Genomic DNA, 17,819 nt, shown 5'->3' with positions numbered 1-17,819 from the left:
ATTACCGTGAGCAGTGAATAATAAGGCTAAATAGAAATGAATAATTAAATGTTTTTGAATTATTAACCAAATGTATCTTAATAATATTAATATTAACACATATCAAACACCAGAGCCATGAAAACGAATAGAAAGAGGAGTTTCACACCACAAAATGTTTAATCCAACATAAGACTCGCAGTTCTTTTTTCACTGTTGCATACAAGACTAAATTCATGCAAGAAATAAACTTACACCAATAACAAAGAAAAATAAAAAAACAAACAAACACATATTTGAGCCAAATGAAACACTAGAGGCACAAGTAATAAAAAAAAAACAATAAAAGACAGTGCACATCTTTTTTTGTACAATGAATACCCATACATTCAACTGGAAAACACAACGCACTTAATGGTCATATTGTATGAAAAATATAAAACACAGAATAAGTGTGAACAACTAATGAACACCGACCAGAAACGAGGAACACGTTGTACATTTTTTATCGTCCTTCAAACAAGGAGCCATTCACTGGTCTCTAAATACAATCCAGAGGCTGAAAGGCCTGGATGTGAGGATGCAGACCAGGAGGCAGATGAAGTACTAGTACAAAACCGCGGAACCATTTGTCCAAACTGTCAGAGCTTCAAGGGTCTTCTGAGGAGGAGTCCACCAATTCTGCCCTTTTGGATTCTTCCGTGTTCTCTGTTTATCATCAATAGTAACAGCATGTTAGAAATGTTATGACGTCAACATCATCATCTGTGTCATGTGATCAGCACCTGTTGTCGTTGTGTTCTGACGTTCCTCTGCTCCAGCCTCTGTAGCGTCACACCTCTCCAGACTCACTCTCACTTCTTTGGTCACACTGGGATATTTGGCCATGTCTATCGGATGCTCTTCATCTGGAGGCTCTTCATCTGAAGCCTCACTGGACATGGCTGAAAACAGTTGAAAAGTTTATTTATTTGTATATATACAAATAAATAAATTTATAGTTTAGCCAATTCTGGTTAAAGGTTTTTTAATATCTTCATCTATACCGTGTACCTTACTTAATAAATATCAGGATGTTTATTGGCAAGAAACAGGGGGTTTACAAAACGTATCACGACACAGGAGCAACGATAGGATATACTAACATTGGAAGAGAGGGATCTACATTTGGAATCAATGCTGGCATTCTTTTACCAAATTCTAAATTTGTGTCAGTGTCACCTGGCTCTGATGTCTTTCTTGTTTTCTTGTTTTGACTTGGTCTGGACACCATGTTCTTCTTCTTTGGAGCTGAGGCCTTTGTTTTGGTCTTTGTCTGTTTGCCTGCTCGACTCTTCTTTTTCACCAGGTTAATCAAGGGTTCATCATCCGAGCTTTCTTCCGTCACTTCTGTAAAAAAAAGAAAAAGAAAAATGTGAATAAGGTGTTAATAATGTGTGTCCATTTCAGCAGAATATTAATTTTGACAATTAAAAAGAACCTTGTTTCTTTTTGGAAGAACCGGCTCTTGTTACAGTTGTCTTCTTTGCATCTTTCCTCACCGGTTTCTTCTTGGCGATGAAGTTTGATAATGGTTCATCATCGTCGGAGCTGCTGTCTGAGGGTAAAGTTTAGATTTAGGATTCATAATTTTAACAAAACGCTATTATCTATCATAATTAGCATTGTTTTTACCTTGTAAAAGGTTGGTTGGAGGTTTTACTCTTGTTCTTCTGGTGCTTGTTGAAGCAGCCTGTGTTTTTGTTGCTGTGGAAGCTGCCGGTGCTGTATCGTATGAACTCTCACTTGACGACTCTTTATAATTTTCTGAAACACAAACACTTCTTGTTGGAACATGTAACTAGGAGATGGAGCTTCAGTCGTGTTTACCTTAGCATTGCTCAAACGCACCCACTCTCTTTGCTGCATTCCTTCTGGATTTCACAACTTGGCTGGATTTTGTGGGCGATGTCACATCACACGGAGATTCCTTCGTCTGATGTTTGGATCTAAGTTTCTTGGCCATTTTGCTCAGAGGTTCGTCCTCTGAACTATCATCTCCCGCCACCGATTCTGTGAAATAACAACAATTACTTTACAGCAAAAACACTGTATTCTAAGGAAAATGCAGGGTAAGGTGCAGAAATCACTCTCACTTTTTTTCTTTTTATTAAGTTCATTTTTGGAAGGCACTGATGCCAGCTTCTTCGCAGCTTTGGATGCCACTTTGGCAACCTTCTTCTGAGGCTTGTCGTCGGGGCCTTCACCTGGGATCAAGAGAAATAAAAAGCAATTGATGACAAATCTTGCGATGATTAAAATGTTTCAACTCATTTGCTTCTACCTACTTGAGCTACTCAAACTCGGGGATGTTTTGTCTTCTTTCGCAGACTCAAGTTTTGCTTTGAGCAAGATCAGCGGCTCGTCATCTGAGGAGACGTCGGAGGCTACAACGGGAGGTGAGAAAAAAAGTAAAGCTAATATTATTAACGCTGAGAGTAATATTAACTCTTGTGATGCATCACTATTGTCTCTTGAACGATTATAAATAAATGTAGAAAAATCAAGGAATCAATTATTTCAAAAATAAAACGTAGCTGTTTGGTTAAACCCACAGGTGGTGAGTTAATCTAAGTGCTAAGGAAACATTATGAGTGTAACAGAAGCACATCAGTTAAGAGGTTGAGTAAACATGTCTGAACTTGAGCGGTTAGTTCCACAATTATTACAATCTGACGAGTGGCAGCATTATAGCTTTAATGGAATAAGGAGAGGATGTGAGATGGACTAGATTATTTATACTTCCGACAGGAAACAAACATGTGCTGTCATATTTCTATTCTGCCTACACACATTTCACATGTAAGGGGAAACAATTTATGTATTCTAATAGTAAGTATGAATTATTATACTTATTGGAAAATAAGTTTAGATGGATGTATCATAGTTTTATAATAACACCATAATCGTAACCGATCGAATCATTTTTAAAAAATTACTGAAATATTACTGGGTGTAGAGATCAAGGATGTAAACAGCTGCTGAATGTGTGTGACCAAGTTGCTGCAATGAACGGTTTCAGTTTTCCAAACATTTATGTGAAGACGGAAGGTTCGGGTTTATTAGAGTAACTTATGAAATGTGTACCAACTTCTCCGAAATTTAGTTCATACTTACGATAACAGCTCAAGTTAGGACAAACAATAAATATTAGACGATAATCGTGTACCTTTAGAGTCAGGTGCTTCGTCGGAGGGCAGCTCTTTTGAGTTCAAATCCACGGTATTCATACTGTAGTTTTTTTTTCTTTCTTTCTCTAGCTCCTCAGCCAAAACGCGCCAACTTCATTTACAATTTACTGATGCTTCTGCCGGTAGTTTCTGTTAAAAGTTTACAGAGATTTAAAATTAAATGAAAATCAATCACCCCAGAAAATCATGTAAACCAGATAAAACCAGTTTCTCCTGAACTGTATGTAATTATTTTTCACTCCACATTTGTTTTCTTCCGTCTCCTATTAGACGGAGGCGCCAGGACGCGTAATGATGACGTCTCTGAACGTGATTGGTACGTTGAGTGAGTTTGAAAAAAAAACTTTATGTAAAGCTATATTTTTAAACGGCGATTTTTAATGGATTTAAAATAATAATAATAATAATAACTCTCGAAAGTAAAACAGTATACACCGTAGATTATTGTGGGAGCCAATTTATAACAATAATAAATAAGTAATAATGTGTCATAACTGAAATATTAAACGCGTACGATTTTAAAAATGTTTGCTGTAACGACGAATGACTATAAACCACTATGTCAAACTCTGTACGCTTTAGAAAAGGGATAAGTTGTTTTCTTTTTGTTTGCAAGAAAAATAAAAATAAAAAAACAAATAAATAAAAAACCAGCAGACACAATGAGCTGCTGTTGGCAGTTCATTGCTCTTTTTTATTACACACACACAGAATTTAAATACTCAAGCACTGACATATCAGACACACAGGACATGATCAATAAAAAGTGTTGATTTCCACACAAAGAAACCAACTCCACATGGAAAGCATCATTAGTCGACATTATTAAAGACACTGGTGATGACTTAGTGTGTATGCTCACAAATAAATAGAATTAAAAAGTAGATTTTTCTACTTAAGTGTCGTTTTTTTTTTTCTTTCTTTGACGGCGATCCTTGGTTAAATGCTGTTTGTGGATCAATTGTGATCAAATCCCTGAGAACCTGTGATCGGGTCTTCTGATCAGTCGAGACCAAAGTAAGGATGTTCTTCTTCCCACACGAGCCATTCTTTTTTTCTAGAACAAATAGTTAAACTGAATGAAAACAAAGTGCTATCACAGAAGAGCTAACAGGAGTTTCAACCTCTCATCCATTGGACTACGCTACATTTACCAACATGCTTCCACATGCAACACAAGGCTAATTCATGACCGCTGTTCAACTACCAACACTTGAAAAGTATGACCAAATTCTTTCCAGAACCTAAACACACCAATCAGAACACAGAACTCCATCCTGAGAACCTAAACACACCAATCAGAACACACACAGAACTCCATCCTGTTTTTTTAGCACAGCAGATGCACTTCAAAATAAAACACCTTTCCTGTTCCTGTAGATTTAAGAGTCTTTCTTCTTCATCTAAAAAGTAGACACAGTAAATAAAATAAATGTTGTGTTAAATATGTGACGTCACATCCTGGGCAGCTGGACCCGACTCCTTGACTGATGATGACCAGACACTCAGTGTCATGGAACATTGAACATTGAGTGTGCAGTCACAGTGAAGCGGCATCGTATGGTGAAACAGACTGGCTGGAGACGGACGAACGGCCCGTTTTCTCGCCGTGCGTCCATGCTGGTGTGTTGAAGTGATTCTGGTCGTGAGTTTTAAATGTTTACACGGCAGCCATCTTGCTGGCCTCTCTGACGCCGCTGAGGTAGGCTCCTGTCACAGTCTGAGGGAAGTGTCTGTTGGTGGCCTGCTCACAGAGGTTGGAGATTAGATTAGAAAGTCTGAACAATGAGAAAAAATACATCCAAACTCTGATGAAAAGTAATTCTATCAAGAGACAAAAGAAGAAAAAAAGTTGTAGGTTTTCATTTGATCACTGACAAATTATTGTCAGAAAATCACATCTGTTTTTACCTCTCCAGCAAAAAAGACTTTGCCCTGAATGTCTTCAGCTAGGACGTCGTAAGCCTCTCCACTGCCCCCTGTCTTCACGTAGCTGTATGACATCTGCGACCACATGTCTTTGCGCCAATGAGTGATAAAGTAATGTAACGGATCTGGGACGTCCTAGGAAAAGAAAAACAGTCTTTTGTCACCAGTGTGTTGGTTCCTAATATAAACACGTTGTCCTTGTGGGGACATACTGCAGGTCTTCACTGAGTGAGAGACTATTTTGAGGTTCAAGATTTAGTTAGTATTTGAGATTAGGATTAGGGTCAGATTCGAGTTGAAGTAAGGATTAGGATTAGACATACATTGGTAACGTGACATCATTAAGCGCTCACCAAAACACTAATCTTTGGTGAAAACCACAGTGTTACCTGCTCCTTGAAAAGTTCCCGCAGAACCGTCATACACTCGCGCACCACCTCCCTGTCCTCCATGTCTCCGACAGCGTAAACTGCATCACCAGTGATGACGGACATGAGGACGGCCTGCTTCCCCTGGGGAACGATGGCAATTTTATATCTTTTTTTGTAGCTAATAATAAAACACGTTTATCCTCAGTAACCAGAGAGACTCAAACCTGTGGATCCATGTCGTAGAAGACACTGAACATCCCTCTCTGGTCAGGACTCGGTGGGACGTGACCAAAGTAGTCGGCCCCTTGGATTTTTTTGTCCCAGAATCTGTGTGGGAACCGAAGAGCGATCTGTGCCAAAGAAAAAAGGAAAATATTTCAACACAAATAAGAAAACAACCTCTCACAGAAAAAGATTTCTCAAAAACTCCAGTCATGACCTTCTCTATGATCCCAGCTCCCAGACTGTGGATCGCTTTCTGTTTCCTCTCAGGAAGTGGAGGATGGAACTGAATCAAGTTCTTCTGGAGTAAAGTAAGTGGCACCGTAACCAGAACCTGAAAAGGAGATTAAAAAAACAACCTGTGATAACATGAAGTATTTATAACAAGAAATGACAAAAACTTATGTTTCATGTCCGGTGAAGAACGGACCTTCTGCGCCGTCCACTGAGAGCCATTAGCGGCGGTCACTTTGACCACGTCACCTGAGTAGTCGATGGACTGAACCTAAAATTTGGGAAATTACATCATGTTAAATTTGCCAGTTAGTTTCAGCTCCAGGCTGTGTGTAAAGAAAACACATCACAAACCGGACACTTGGTCCGGATGTCCAGGCCGTCGGCCAGTTTGTGGAGTAAGACGCAGTAGCCTTTGGTGAGTAAAGTGTGGTCTCCTGAGAACTGGGCAAAACATTCGTTGTGGTCCCAGGATCTGGCTGATACCTTTGGATGAAAACCAAAAAAAACCAAAACACTGCATCTCTTTTTGTTGTTTACAGATTGTTTATCAGATGTTAATAATTTTAAATAATGTTTTTGTGTTACTTGTTCTGTAAAACAAGGCCGCCAGAGTCTAAATGTTTCAAATTAACTGGTAATGAACCAAATACTCGATGTTAAAATGTTATTTTACCAGGACTAAAATGTGGTAAAGGTTTTTGCCCAGACCTGGTCCAAAGTGCTCCCACAGGCGAACTCCAGGTTACTGAGATGAAACTGAAGAACCTTCTCCTCCAGCTCACTGAACTGGATCCCAGACTCCTGCAGGAAGTTTTTCTTTACTTCCTGGACTTTTTCTGTGGAACCAAACAAACACATCATCACTGTTGTAAAAGGAATCGATTGATCTGTGCTGCTAAAAGACACTGAAAGAAAACAAATGCAGCGTCTCCTTCCAGCACCTCCCAGTGGTGTATCCTGGTTCTGCGACTTGTCCTTCCTCCATTCTGACACGACGTCCAAGATGGCGTTGAAGTGGAAGTCCATGCGCTTGTCGATGGCCGGGTCAGTGATCTGTCCTCCCTCCTGGAACAGGTCACAGCGCTCCCCCAGTTTGTGCATCTTGAATCCCATCTGTAACAGAAGAGAAAAGAAGGGAGTTACACTTCAGGAGCACGAGGAGGAGCTGTTATATAGTAATAACAATAATAATAACTGAGTGCTGCAATGGGGAAATTTGAAAACACAGGCTGCCACAGGAGGCGCCAGATAGAGATATGTGGTTCCTAAAGATTGATTATGTCGATCATCTGGAAGATTCTATGTGAAATAAAGTCTAACTAAAGGAGCGTGGGTGCGGCGGGTTCCACATCAGTTCTCACCTGTTCACACATGAGGCTGATGGGATTGTTCACGCAGCCGTTGACAATCTGAGCTCCTCGACCTACGGTGACGCCCAGAGACGAATCGTCCCAAACTCGTCCTCCGATTCTGTCTCTTGCTTCTAGTACCAGCACCTGGAAAAAGAACAGAACCAAAGAATGTTACTATGCCACCCAAAAAAAAAAAAAAAACAGGGAAGAACAAGAACAAACATGAAGAAGTTTGTCAACCTGAGTGCCAAAGTTCTGCAGCTGCCGCGCAGCAGCCAGACCTGAGGCTCCTGCACCGACAACGATCACCTTTTTCTGTGAAATGTTATAGTTTTTTTTGGTTATTTTTTCACACTGATTTATAAAAATGTTCACCGTGAAAGAAGGAAACAAAAAAAAAAAAAAACACTCACGGTGCAGAATTTCTCAGGGAGAAGTGGCTGTGTGACGGCCAGCGCTCCAGTGTTGATCAAACCCTTCCTGGTCATGAAGTTCAGCACACGCTCCATCTCCTGGACGCAGCGGACGCGCACCAAACCGCGGACGATGACGTTCTCCGCACACTTCTGCACAGTCAGCATCTCCTACACACAACATTAAAAAGTCATTGCTTTGTGGTCGACGGAGACGCAGCGTGTTGTCGGACCTCAGGAGTCAACCTTGCAGTTCCTGTGCCACGAAGCCAGGATCAGGTTTCTCAGAGCCAAGTACATGGTGGGATCTCGGGAAAACTCTGGAAACTCGTAGAGCTCGTCCAGCTCCATCATGTCTGGTCGGACACACAGAGCTTTCCCACACTCGTTAGGCTGGTAGAAAGGCTGGAAGTACGGACACAAACCTGGAACTGATGGAAAGAGTCGGACTGATGAACTGAACATGAAAACTTCATGGATTAAATTCTTAAAAAAATCTGTAATGTGTAAAACTATTCACATTACATGTGTTTGACAATGAATAAGTAACAAATACTTAAACAGCATGACCATATCTTAAAATAAAAAAAATCCAAAAAATATTACATTTTTATAAACATTTGTAGTGATCTTTCGGTCAATTGTATGTAATTTTCTGTCAATCTAGACTTTCTTAGTTTCTTGAAAACATTTGACCTCTCGTCTAAGATGTTGTTAATGTTTCTGTAATAACATTTTTGTATATTTCAGTCTCCTTTATTTAATGATTACATTTTAATATCATCCATACGTGTTTCTGCAGTCCCATCTGTACTCACAGACTTACTTTGGGGCTGTACAGTTCTGTGATCTGCCCTCAGATCAGTTTGGGAGACGTGGCTGATGGAGCCTGAAGGACTCATCCCCACACAGTCAGGGTAGTAGGCAGCGAGGAAGGGGCCGGCTGGACTGTCTTTGAAGAGCGGCGGCAGGATCAGCATTGAATGCCACCAGCTGTCAGTCACTTCAGCCACTCTCTGTGAGAAAGAAAATGTTTAAAGAGTTTGATCCCCATGATTCAGATTCTTATTTAGTCAATGTATCAGACCACAGAAAAAAACAGAAGCTCACCAGATCTTCTGGTTGGGAGCAGTGGTCTGGCCCCTCACTCTACAAACAAACAAACAAAAATCAGCACAAAAAGTCTCACAATCCAATTTTCATTTTCACATCTTTACCTTAATGTTGTTGAATTTCATGCCGCAGCGATACGTTGCTGCCAGAGATGCGGTGAGTTGGATCTCCTTGGTCAGCTGACGCCACTTCCTACACTCCGGTTTGGTGCATTGAACCTGAGGACGTGGATGACAGGGTGTGTGTTGATAACCCCGGTGGTTTACTGAAACTAAAGGAACCATAATGTCTGCTCACTCCTACCCAGAAGGGCAGCTGCTGATCCGCCATGAACGCTTTGAGGCTGGGCTCACTTTTACCATTGCTTGTCCACAATTTCTTCCAGGATGCAAACATCTCGTAGCCGTCCTTGTGACTAGCACAGTCAAACCCAAAATGAAGCAGTGGATGATGAGTGGATTATACTTTCAAATTTCACATCATCATAAGTGGGACATTTGGATGATTCACAGATTCACATTATGTTAGAGTTCTCACTTAAAAACGTCAGTACCTTCTGTAGTAGTGGTCGAAGCATTCATTGCAGAAGTGTTCACCACAGGAGAGATGATACCATCGAGACGTGTAGCCATTTTTAGCACACCTGAGAGAGAGAAGGGGGACGGGGGAGTTAGTCAGCGCTACAAAGATGCGCTGCAGATCATTAGCTGAGGCGTGAAGCTACCTTTCAGACGCGCTCGCAAAACACACAGGGTATGTGGCGGAGCATCCGGCTTTCTCACACTTCCTGTACTTTTTCTCCGACTGTTCGTCTTCCTCCTCTGTGTCCGTTGCTTTTCTCTTGCTCTGGAAGAAAGTGGCGATAGAGTTTACACCAAGGCTGGTAGGTAATCATATTCACAGTAACAGTTGATTCACCATATTATTCACCACCGTATTCACCATAACTGTGTATTACCATGACTGGCCTGGAGGACGCAGGTTTACCTGTCCAGGTGGAGGGTTGTTGCTGCGCTTCACTCGAACGTTAGGCTGTCGACCAGAGGAGCGTAGGGCCTGGCCTTCACCTGGTGATTCTCCAGAGTTTCTTCTCTTGGCTTTTCGAGCGGCAGAGGTGTTCCCCGAATAATCTAAACATAAACAAAATGTATTTATTTAAAAATGTCCAGGTGACAAGGCCATAGAAGGTGGAAAATCCCATGATATGACAGAAAAAAAACACTGTCTTTGAAATCCACGTTACAGATTTTAAATGTATTTTGTAAACATAGCTGACCAACATGATATGATTTATGATAAATTGATGAGAAAACATGGACAGACAGATCTAACCACTAACGTTGGACTGGCATTGTATTTATAGAAAATGCTGTAGAATTTTTTTTTATTTAGTCATTATAATAAACTTGGGCAAATGCCCCTATATAAAGTCACATTATTACAATCATAGTATAATAAAACAAATCGAAAATACGTTCATGTGCTTTATTGATTGAATAGTTCTCTAAAATGTCCTGCCCTGACAGAATAAAAGAAATATCTACAGTCTACTAACAGTGTATCTGCGACGAATCCAAAACAAAAAGACAACAAAACTGTGTAAAAATAATTTCAACCAAATACATAAGTTGCAGAAATATTGGAAATTATTGTGTATTTCTAGAACTCGATTCAGCCTCTGTGTAAACTCAGAGCTGGTATTAAAAACGCGGGGAGTTATGGAGCCCTTTAAACCCAACAATCACTGTCAAAACTGTCACGTTTAGCACGTAGCATTAGCAGCAGCACGTAAGCACACAAATTAATAAAAAACTAACCAGTGTCTGACAGCATGGCTGCCCACGGTGCAACCTCAACACCTGCGTGTTTTTCCCACGCTCACATAAAGTTTCGACGAGTTGTTTTTTAAACAGGTAAGTCCCTTTTATTGTTGTGGGAGGTAGAAAAGCCAAACGCGCTGTTGTTGTTAACGGAGAAGTGACACTTCCGCTTTACACCGGAAGTGGGCGGGGTCCCCTGGAAGTCTCTCGATCTTCGTTGCCTTCCGTACTACACAGTGACCATAGTAACGACAAAACGGAGATGGTAGAGGATTTTATACCTCAAACACTTCGAATGTTTTTGGGCTATTCTCACTCTTTTGACTAGAAAACTACTTACATTTAATTTGTAATAATTTTTTGCAACCAAAGGCCAATTTAAGACTTTTTGAACGTTTTAATTTAAATTGAGTTTGACTTTTTAGTTTGTCAACAAGCGCGAAACTAAGGTAAGGAAATTACGGATATTCGATTTTTAAAATTGCACTTTTCGAATAGACAAAGAAACAAAGAAGAGCCCATATGTATTGAAGGTAAACGGTCTTTTTAAAATTATTATTATTATTATTGTCCTTTTATAGAATTCTTACTTCATTGGTAAAACTATACATTTTTATTTTTATATTATAAATTTATACTGCTAAGGAAAAATGAATTTATCTATTTACAGGGGTTTGAAAATATGTATATACAACTTTAATCACAGTAGCGATTCTGAAAAATATTGAAAAAAAGTGTATCAAACTAATTTATGTTTATAGTACCTACTGCAAATGTCTTCATGAACTTTAATTGTTAAGCTGGTGGCCAACATCCTCAGTCATTGTCTTGTCATTTTAAAAAATGACACAATGACAAAATCATGTTCAGACATGTTTTGGCTTTTATCCTTTCAACTGACTTTTTTTTTTTTACTTGTGTTTTCCCTGCATTTCAGCAGAGTTCTGCTGGTGGATGAGAAAGACCAGCAGGTGGCAGTATGTGAGGTGGTGTTACAGATGCCAACTGTCGTGAAAGACCAAAGCAAAAGAACCAACGAGGTTCTGCAGCCTCTGAAAATGAATTCTGCCAAAGTTGTACAGAGGAAGAAACAGGACCTTCCTGCCGTTGGGCCAAGGTCAATGGAGACGGAGCAAAGCACATCTAAGGTAAACCGCGTAGTGTTAGTAAATTATTAATTTAAATTAAATATTCATTCAATCTCATAAGAAATTCCCACTTTGATGAAAAATGTCTTCATCTCGACAGAGCAAATCTAAAACTCTGGATCTCAACAATGTGCTGCGTCTTCTTGAAGGTCATTTGACGGTAGGTTCAACATCCACACACGGTCTAAATTTATCTCCCTCTTGTATATCATGTTGCACGCACAATTAACGTGGATTCTACATTGGTGCTCAAGGCTAACCTGAAGGAGAGGCACATGCTCGTCCTGTGGAAGCTGCTGAAGAGAAACCAAATTGGTTTTGTATCCTTTTTATTTTTAGCATTTTATTCTTGACATAATCTTAACAACCAGGGACCAGGGACCGACCGTGGTTCAGTGATGGAAATAGAGTTGTTCTCACGCATCAGGAACTTCCTGGAACCAAACCCCGTTCCCATGGCTCTAATTTACAGCAGCATCACGGACTCATCACTGTCAGCATTTTTACCTCGTTCAAAAATAACTCGGCCATGACCGCAGCGATTCTTTGTCCTCAATCATCCTCGTACTGAGGCAATGACAAAACGAGTGGCCTTGGTCTTTTTAATTCTTTTCCTTTTATTTGGGAACATGATTTTAAAAAAACCTTTTCCTCAACTTTACAAAACCAGGTTTAGAGGTTAAAGTTTTAGGGGGTGGGTCAGGGTTTTAGGGCCTGAATCACACAAACTTCTCTCTTAGTCAAAATGTCCTTAACCAAGTTTTTTTTAAGCTCTTAAAGGACCTCTCAGGAATAGCCAAAATCCTCAACATCTGTGCTGACAAAGGGAAAGATCAGCCCGACTACTGGCAAATTCTGCTGGAAGCCGTTAAAATCTGTCGGTAAGAGACCGAAAAAATGTTTGAACAGGTGAAGGTTTTTTTTACTTCTTCGTGTGATGATCTGAAAAGTCTTTCTTCCGTTTACACTCAGGCTCCCTTTCCTCAAAGAGAGAACGTCCGATGAGCTGAACTACGCTCAGGAAGGCATTGACTTCATCTCCAACTTGGGTACAGAGTTTTTATTTTATTTCATACGTTTCCGTCCACACTTCTGAATTTGCTCAGACACCAGTTTCCTCCATTGACGTCAGGTTTTTTCGTGTGTGTCCACAGGGTGTCTCATGAGGGTCCCAGAGGCTGAGATCAGGCAGCAGATCCTGGAATCTGTCATTTCTTTATACAGCAGTGTAGACGAACAGATCCGCGACGGTATGGACTCAGCCTCCAAGTCAAAGCCTGGGACTTTACCCTCTTACAGATTTACTTTACTTACGCTAAGTGAGGCACTGTCTCTCATTACCTGTGCTGTGGCATGCTTGTGCTGTTTCTTGATTTACTAGTGTGTGGCAGATGGACGAGAACTGTTGGTTCACTGATTAGACTATTAGAAATGAAAGCTAACATTTAGTTGAGGGTGGCTAAAAAGGGTTAGCGAGATAAAATGTGGCTAAAATTTTGTTTTAAAAAACAGAGCTAAAACTCTACTGCTAGTTACTACAAATAGTAAAAATTGAAAAAGAAAATTTCAAAGTCAGCAAAGTACTTGGCTAATAGTTTTGCTAAGTTAAAAGAAGTGCTAGAGAAAGTTAAGAGTTAGCCACCTGAGTTTAAAGATAGCTGCAGTGACATTTACAAATAATCAGATACATTCTATTTCCTAACTTTATTTGAACAAAAAAATGAAGGTTACTTTTGTCAGTAATAGTTGAGATGTTTTAGACAAGCTAATCTAAGTTAGCCAACTGCCTCTTCTATACCTTTTACAGGTTGCCACCAGGAAAACAAATGTCTTCCTTATTGTCGTTTTAGTTTTAGTTTTCAATTTCTTTTTGTGTTTAAAAAATGTCCTACTTGGTGTTTGTAGTAATTACCCAGCCAGAAGGTTGATGAAAAATGTTGATGTGTGTAGCATTGTACCCTGGAGGAGATACTGTATATTTGTTTGTGATGTGTTTGGTCGTGATCGTCTACAGTATGTTTTTTTTGCCCCTGCAGGGCTCCAGCAAACATCTCCAGGCTACAGGCTGCAGCTGCTGGAGCTGAGTGACATGGCACAGTCGCTGGTCCTCTCCATGTCCACTCTGGAGGACCAGCCCAGCGTCAGGCTGCAGCTCCTGAAGACACTTAAGGTGCTGTCGGGATTCTCTGGTCAGTAACTGGGTTTCTTTTTTAGATTCACTCAGGTGGAGGAGGAGGTGGAGGAGGAGGAGACGATCTGTCAAACATGTCAATTTAACTAAACCTCCTCCTTCATTAGATAAAGTAGCCGCAACATCAGGAGCCCTAGATGGTCTCATTACCAGATGACAATCAGAGCCACAGTCAGAACAGATGATTTTAAGTGTCCTTGTCTCAAGGTCAACGACTCCTTCTTACCTTCATCTCTTTTGTTTTGATTTCCTCCGTCTCCACAGACAGGAACTGCTCTTTGATGCTGAACGCCCGTGGAGCAGAGGTCATCTGTCTTCACATGAACGAGGACGACCCGACGGGTCAGGTGCTTTTAAGCTCAGCAGAAATCCTCTGGAACCTTCTGGAGAGAGGCTGCAAGGACAAGGTCACCACTCAGCTCAGCAGCATGGAGTGTGTTATGTAGGCATCACCTGGGCTTCATTGTTCTTTATGAGTATTATATTTCATATAATAGGACCTTGTAATGGAATCTACATTTTTAGCATTTTCTGTAAATATTGTATTCATTGATTGGAGGGTTTTTATTTAGGCAACAATTTTGACAAATCACCCTGACATTTAGCAAATTAGCTTCAGCTAAATCAAATTGTTTTTGCGTTTGTTATCTTGTTGACAACCAGACAACGTTCTTTATTTTAGCTACTTGTTAGCTTATCTGTTTATATTTTAGATCTTTTATTAGCAGCCTTTTAGCACCTTTTGTTTTGGCTACTTTTTTTTTATCTAGTGGCACAAGGATTTTGTTGCACCTTTTGTTTTGGCTACTTTTTTTTATCTAGTGGCATAAGGATTTTGTATCACTTGTTTTTTATAAAAGTTGATCTTTTTCCTCAGATCTCTGAAGGAGGCGTTCTTCTTCCAGCTGCTGAACAGCTCACACCCATCTGACCTCCAGCTCAGGAACGACCTGCTCGTCATCACAACCCTCATCGCTGAACATCCAAACTCCCGACTTGTCGTGAGTATAAGAAAAAGAAATCAGTCAAACACGGAAATGGAAAATCAAAATGACTGATGATGTTTTTTTATTTTCCATTTCCAGGAGAGTTTCTTCGCCAAAGAGCTGATGCCTTTCATCACATTTCCAGAACGTGAGTCAACTCCTCTCACAGAACGGATCATCATTTTTTTACCAAAGTTTTACTCGTCTCCAGACAAACTCCTTTTTCTGTTGTTGCAGTGAAAACTCTGGATCCTCTGGTCCAGAACCTGAAACTTCGCTTCAACCATGAAGATTTAAAAATGAAGAAGATGATGTTGAACCTGTTGGTGTTGATGTCGAAGGACTTAGCAGCTCTGCAGGTCAGTCACAGTTATATGTAAGAAAGCACTAATTCAGCAGTACACTGGGGAGCCAGCAGAGGGCAGAGTTCTTTTTACATTGTTGCTTTTATATATATATATGTATATGTATATATATATATATATATATATATATATATAATAGAAGTACTTTGGAGAAGCTTACATTTAGTCACTTTAAACCATTTTTTTTTCAATTCTTGCCCTCCCCATGTCCCCATCATCCTCTCCTCCCCCAGATTTACAAAGAAGGGAGGGTGATTCTGGCCCTGCTGACACTGGCAGAGCCGCCCAAATCCACCACCGAGCTGCGGTCCACGTCACGACACTGGTCCTCCGTCCAGCAGGAGGACCTGCAGCTCCAGGCGTTAGCCACACTCACCACCATCGCTCCGCTCATGCTGGACGACTACATGTCCTACCAGGGAAACGCACGGCTGCTGCTCCTGCTGGACTGGTGCACGGGGAAAGGTGAGCAGCGAGAAGTTCTGCAACAGGATCAGGACCAAAACTTACAGAAAACGTCCAGAATCTTCTGCAACAGGATCAGGACCAAAACTTCCTGTCCAGAATCTCTCTTAATTGTTTTTTTTTTTTTAGATGTTTTCTTTGGTCAGGGACACAGTTTCCACGGCAGCGGAGGCAAAGGCAGCAAAAAGTCTCAAATGCGTCACTGCATCCGAGTCCTGAGATCTGTGACGTCTGTGGGTGAGGAGACCGTCAACCAGGACCTGTGTGACCAGGGCAGCATCGGTCAGCTCCTGGGTAAACGAACCTCCAACATCTTCATTATGTCAATGAAATTAGGGATGTCCGATTATATCAGCCGACCGATATTATCGGCTGGATATTAGCATAGTTATGTAAATCGTTATCGGTTTTTCCTACAGTAATGAAAACCTGTTAATGCAATGTGTGATTTAAAAATAGTTCTGGGGAAAAAAAGGCTGTATGTGAAAGTAAAGGCCACTAGATGGCAGCAAGTGCTAATAGTATTTTAATTCATGGTGAAAGAACTCCTGTCCCCTTGGGGGCGGCATAGCAAAAACACTGTTTTAACCCATCACCTTAGTGATGATGAGCAGGCCGCACTTGTCTTCCTTAACCACCAGGACACCGCTGTCTCTCTATATCGGTATCAGATATTAAGTGTTAGGACAGAATCGGCAAAACGTTAATATCTGACATCCATAAATGAAACTGTTCAATGTCAACACTGGTCGTGTTTGGTGTGTTTTCCCAGGGATTTTAATGCAGATGGAAAGCAGTACTGACGACGACGACGCCGCAACGCTGGAGATGAAGTCGGACCTCCTGCTGACTCTTTCAGCTCTGTGTGAGAACGACATGCACAGAAAGGCAAGACTTTCGTAAAACTAGTTTTCAGTCAATCCGATCAGCTGCTGTGGTTCTGTCGGTCCCTGTTGTTTTAAAGTCTGTGATTTCCCACCTCAGGAACTGTTTGGTTCTGAGGGAGTGGACATGACGCTCCACTTCCTGAAGAGAGGCTGCGATAAGTTCTACAGCGGTCTGGGTCACAACAAACTGGTCCTGTCCACAGTGGACTGTGTTTGGTCAGTGTCTTCCAGTGTTTGTTGAGGTAGAACTAGGAATGTCCGATTATATCGTCCGACTGATATTAGCAAATAACATATTACGATATGTATGAATCGTTATCGGTTAATGAAAATGCGATAATGAAAATCCAATAACGCAATGCCTGGGTTTCGCCAAATGAGGTGTGCCCAAAATATAGTTTTTGGGAAAAATGGCTGTATATTAAAGTGAAAGTCACTAGATGGCAGCATTGCAGCTCTTTTAAGAGGTTGTACAGTTGTTACAAAAATCAAAAATTAAGGATTTGGACAATATCGCCATATCAGATATTGGCAAAAAGTTCATATCGGACATCCCTAGCTATAACTCGTTGATCATTTTTATTTTAAAGGAAAGTTCCAGAATCTGTCCAATTTCGGTCTTATTTCACCAGGTCCTGTATCGTGGGCTGCTACACCACAGAAGATTTCTTTTTGGCTCGAGAAGGAGTTTTTCTTCTGCTTCAGTTGCTCGTTGTGAGTATTTGTTATGTCAACCACATCCATTTATCTAAAAAAAAAAACGAAATCAAACTCAGGTCAGGTGACAGACGGCGGTCTAAAGACTCACAGATTCATGACAGGACAGACAGTCGGTCAGTGAATGTTTATAATTTAGAAAATGGATAAAAAATAAGTAAAAAAAAATGATAGTAAAAGGTTGAAAAAGCCTCAAGCAAAACATAGAGAATAATGTGAAGAAAAGTGAGGCTAAGGTTGGTGTCTGTTTCTCAGTCAAGTCCCAGATGTGTCCACTGTACCGTTCTGGCCACCCTGCTGGAACTCTGCGACAACCCAAACACCCCGCCTCAGATCCTGAGCTGGAGCGACGACACGGGCGTCACGGCTCCTGGACCCCTCCTGGCTCTGTTGG

At 40.8% G+C, this 17,819-nt stretch overlaps 3 protein-coding genes across 3 annotated transcripts in view; 1 reads left to right on the top strand and 2 right to left on the bottom strand.

Moving 5' to 3' along the window:
- Nucleotides 1-140: 140 nt before the first annotated feature.
- On the bottom strand, nt 141-3,507 carry LOC103393922 (nucleolin 2-like). Its single transcript, XM_008331048.3, has 9 exons — nt 3,188-3,507; nt 2,307-2,405; nt 2,115-2,225; nt 1,870-2,031; nt 1,654-1,785; nt 1,460-1,576; nt 1,201-1,368; nt 765-923; nt 141-687 (listed from the first exon to the last, which is right to left on the bottom strand). The coding sequence occupies exons 1-9, from the start codon at nt 3,246-3,248 to the stop codon at nt 629-631; spliced, it is 1,068 nt and encodes a 355-aa protein (XP_008329270.1). The 5' UTR covers nt 3,249-3,507; the 3' UTR covers nt 141-628.
- A 345-nt stretch (nt 3,508-3,852) lies between these two features.
- kdm1b (lysine demethylase 1B) lies at nt 3,853-10,829 on the bottom strand. The gene is made up of 22 exons (XM_017040975.2): nt 10,664-10,829; nt 9,834-9,976; nt 9,571-9,692; nt 9,400-9,489; nt 9,150-9,261; nt 8,951-9,064; nt 8,844-8,882; nt 8,560-8,749; nt 7,980-8,164; nt 7,734-7,904; nt 7,561-7,635; nt 7,330-7,464; nt 6,910-7,081; nt 6,677-6,804; nt 6,320-6,451; nt 6,162-6,236; nt 5,949-6,065; nt 5,734-5,859; nt 5,528-5,650; nt 5,121-5,273; nt 4,495-4,953; nt 3,853-4,453 (listed from the first exon to the last, which is right to left on the bottom strand). Exons 1-21 carry the CDS (start codon nt 10,677-10,679, stop codon nt 4,870-4,872), a joined length of 2,502 nt encoding a protein of 833 aa, XP_016896464.1. The 5' UTR covers nt 10,680-10,829; the 3' UTR covers nt 3,853-4,453; nt 4,495-4,869.
- A 90-nt stretch (nt 10,830-10,919) lies between these two features.
- cfap69 (cilia and flagella associated protein 69) overlaps nt 10,920-17,819 on the top strand; it is an 11,119-nt gene continuing 4,219 nt past the window's right edge. Inside the window, exons 1-18 of the mRNA XM_025065333.1 lie at nt 10,920-11,115; nt 11,604-11,814; nt 11,915-11,974; nt 12,069-12,134; nt 12,586-12,695; nt 12,787-12,863; nt 12,969-13,133; nt 13,851-14,003; nt 14,270-14,447; nt 14,883-15,006; nt 15,091-15,139; nt 15,229-15,350; nt 15,590-15,821; nt 15,951-16,115; nt 16,594-16,709; nt 16,806-16,924; nt 17,341-17,422; nt 17,681-17,814. Of these exons, the coding sequence (XP_024921101.1) occupies nt 11,665-11,814; nt 11,915-11,974; nt 12,069-12,134; nt 12,586-12,695; nt 12,787-12,863; nt 12,969-13,133; nt 13,851-14,003; nt 14,270-14,447; nt 14,883-15,006; nt 15,091-15,139; nt 15,229-15,350; nt 15,590-15,821; nt 15,951-16,115; nt 16,594-16,709; nt 16,806-16,924; nt 17,341-17,422; nt 17,681-17,814 (2,102 nt within the window). The 5' untranslated portion in view covers nt 10,920-11,115; nt 11,604-11,664. The remainder of the gene's footprint in view (nt 11,116-11,603; nt 11,815-11,914; nt 11,975-12,068; nt 12,135-12,585; nt 12,696-12,786; nt 12,864-12,968; nt 13,134-13,850; nt 14,004-14,269; nt 14,448-14,882; nt 15,007-15,090; nt 15,140-15,228; nt 15,351-15,589; nt 15,822-15,950; nt 16,116-16,593; nt 16,710-16,805; nt 16,925-17,340; nt 17,423-17,680; nt 17,815-17,819) is intronic.

This window comes from Cynoglossus semilaevis, chromosome 18, assembly GCF_000523025.1.
Source record: "Cynoglossus semilaevis isolate Cse_v1.0 chromosome 18, Cse_v1.0, whole genome shotgun sequence".
Classification (NCBI taxonomy): Eukaryota; Metazoa; Chordata; class Actinopteri; order Pleuronectiformes; family Cynoglossidae; genus Cynoglossus; species Cynoglossus semilaevis.
Note: the sequence above shows the minus strand (reverse complement) of the source record. Positions and strands in the feature narration are given on the sequence as shown.

What these genes read in the sequence shown, in the direction of transcription:
- LOC103393922 (XM_008331048.3), bottom strand. Translation starts at nt 3,248, where the DNA reads ATGAATACCGTGGATTTGAACTCAAAAGAGCTGCCCTCCGACGAAGCA. An exon ending in CGAAGCACCTGACTCTAAAG is followed by an intron (nt 2,406 to 3,187) that starts GTACACGATTAT and finishes CTCCCGTTGTAG; the next exon opens with CCTCCGACGTCTCCTCAGAT. An exon ending in TCCAACCAACCTTTTACAAG is followed by an intron (nt 1,577 to 1,653) that starts GTAAAAACAATG and finishes CTTTACCCTCAG; the next exon opens with ACAGCAGCTCCGACGATGAT.
- kdm1b (XM_017040975.2), bottom strand. An exon ending in ACAACCCTCCACCTGGACAG is followed by an intron (nt 9,693 to 9,833) that starts GTAAACCTGCGT and finishes ACTTTCTTCCAG; the next exon opens with AGCAAGAGAAAAGCAACGGA. An exon ending in GAGCTGGGATCATAGAGAAG is followed by an intron (nt 5,860 to 5,948) that starts GTCATGACTGGA and finishes TCTTTGGCACAG; the next exon opens with ATCGCTCTTCGGTTCCCACA.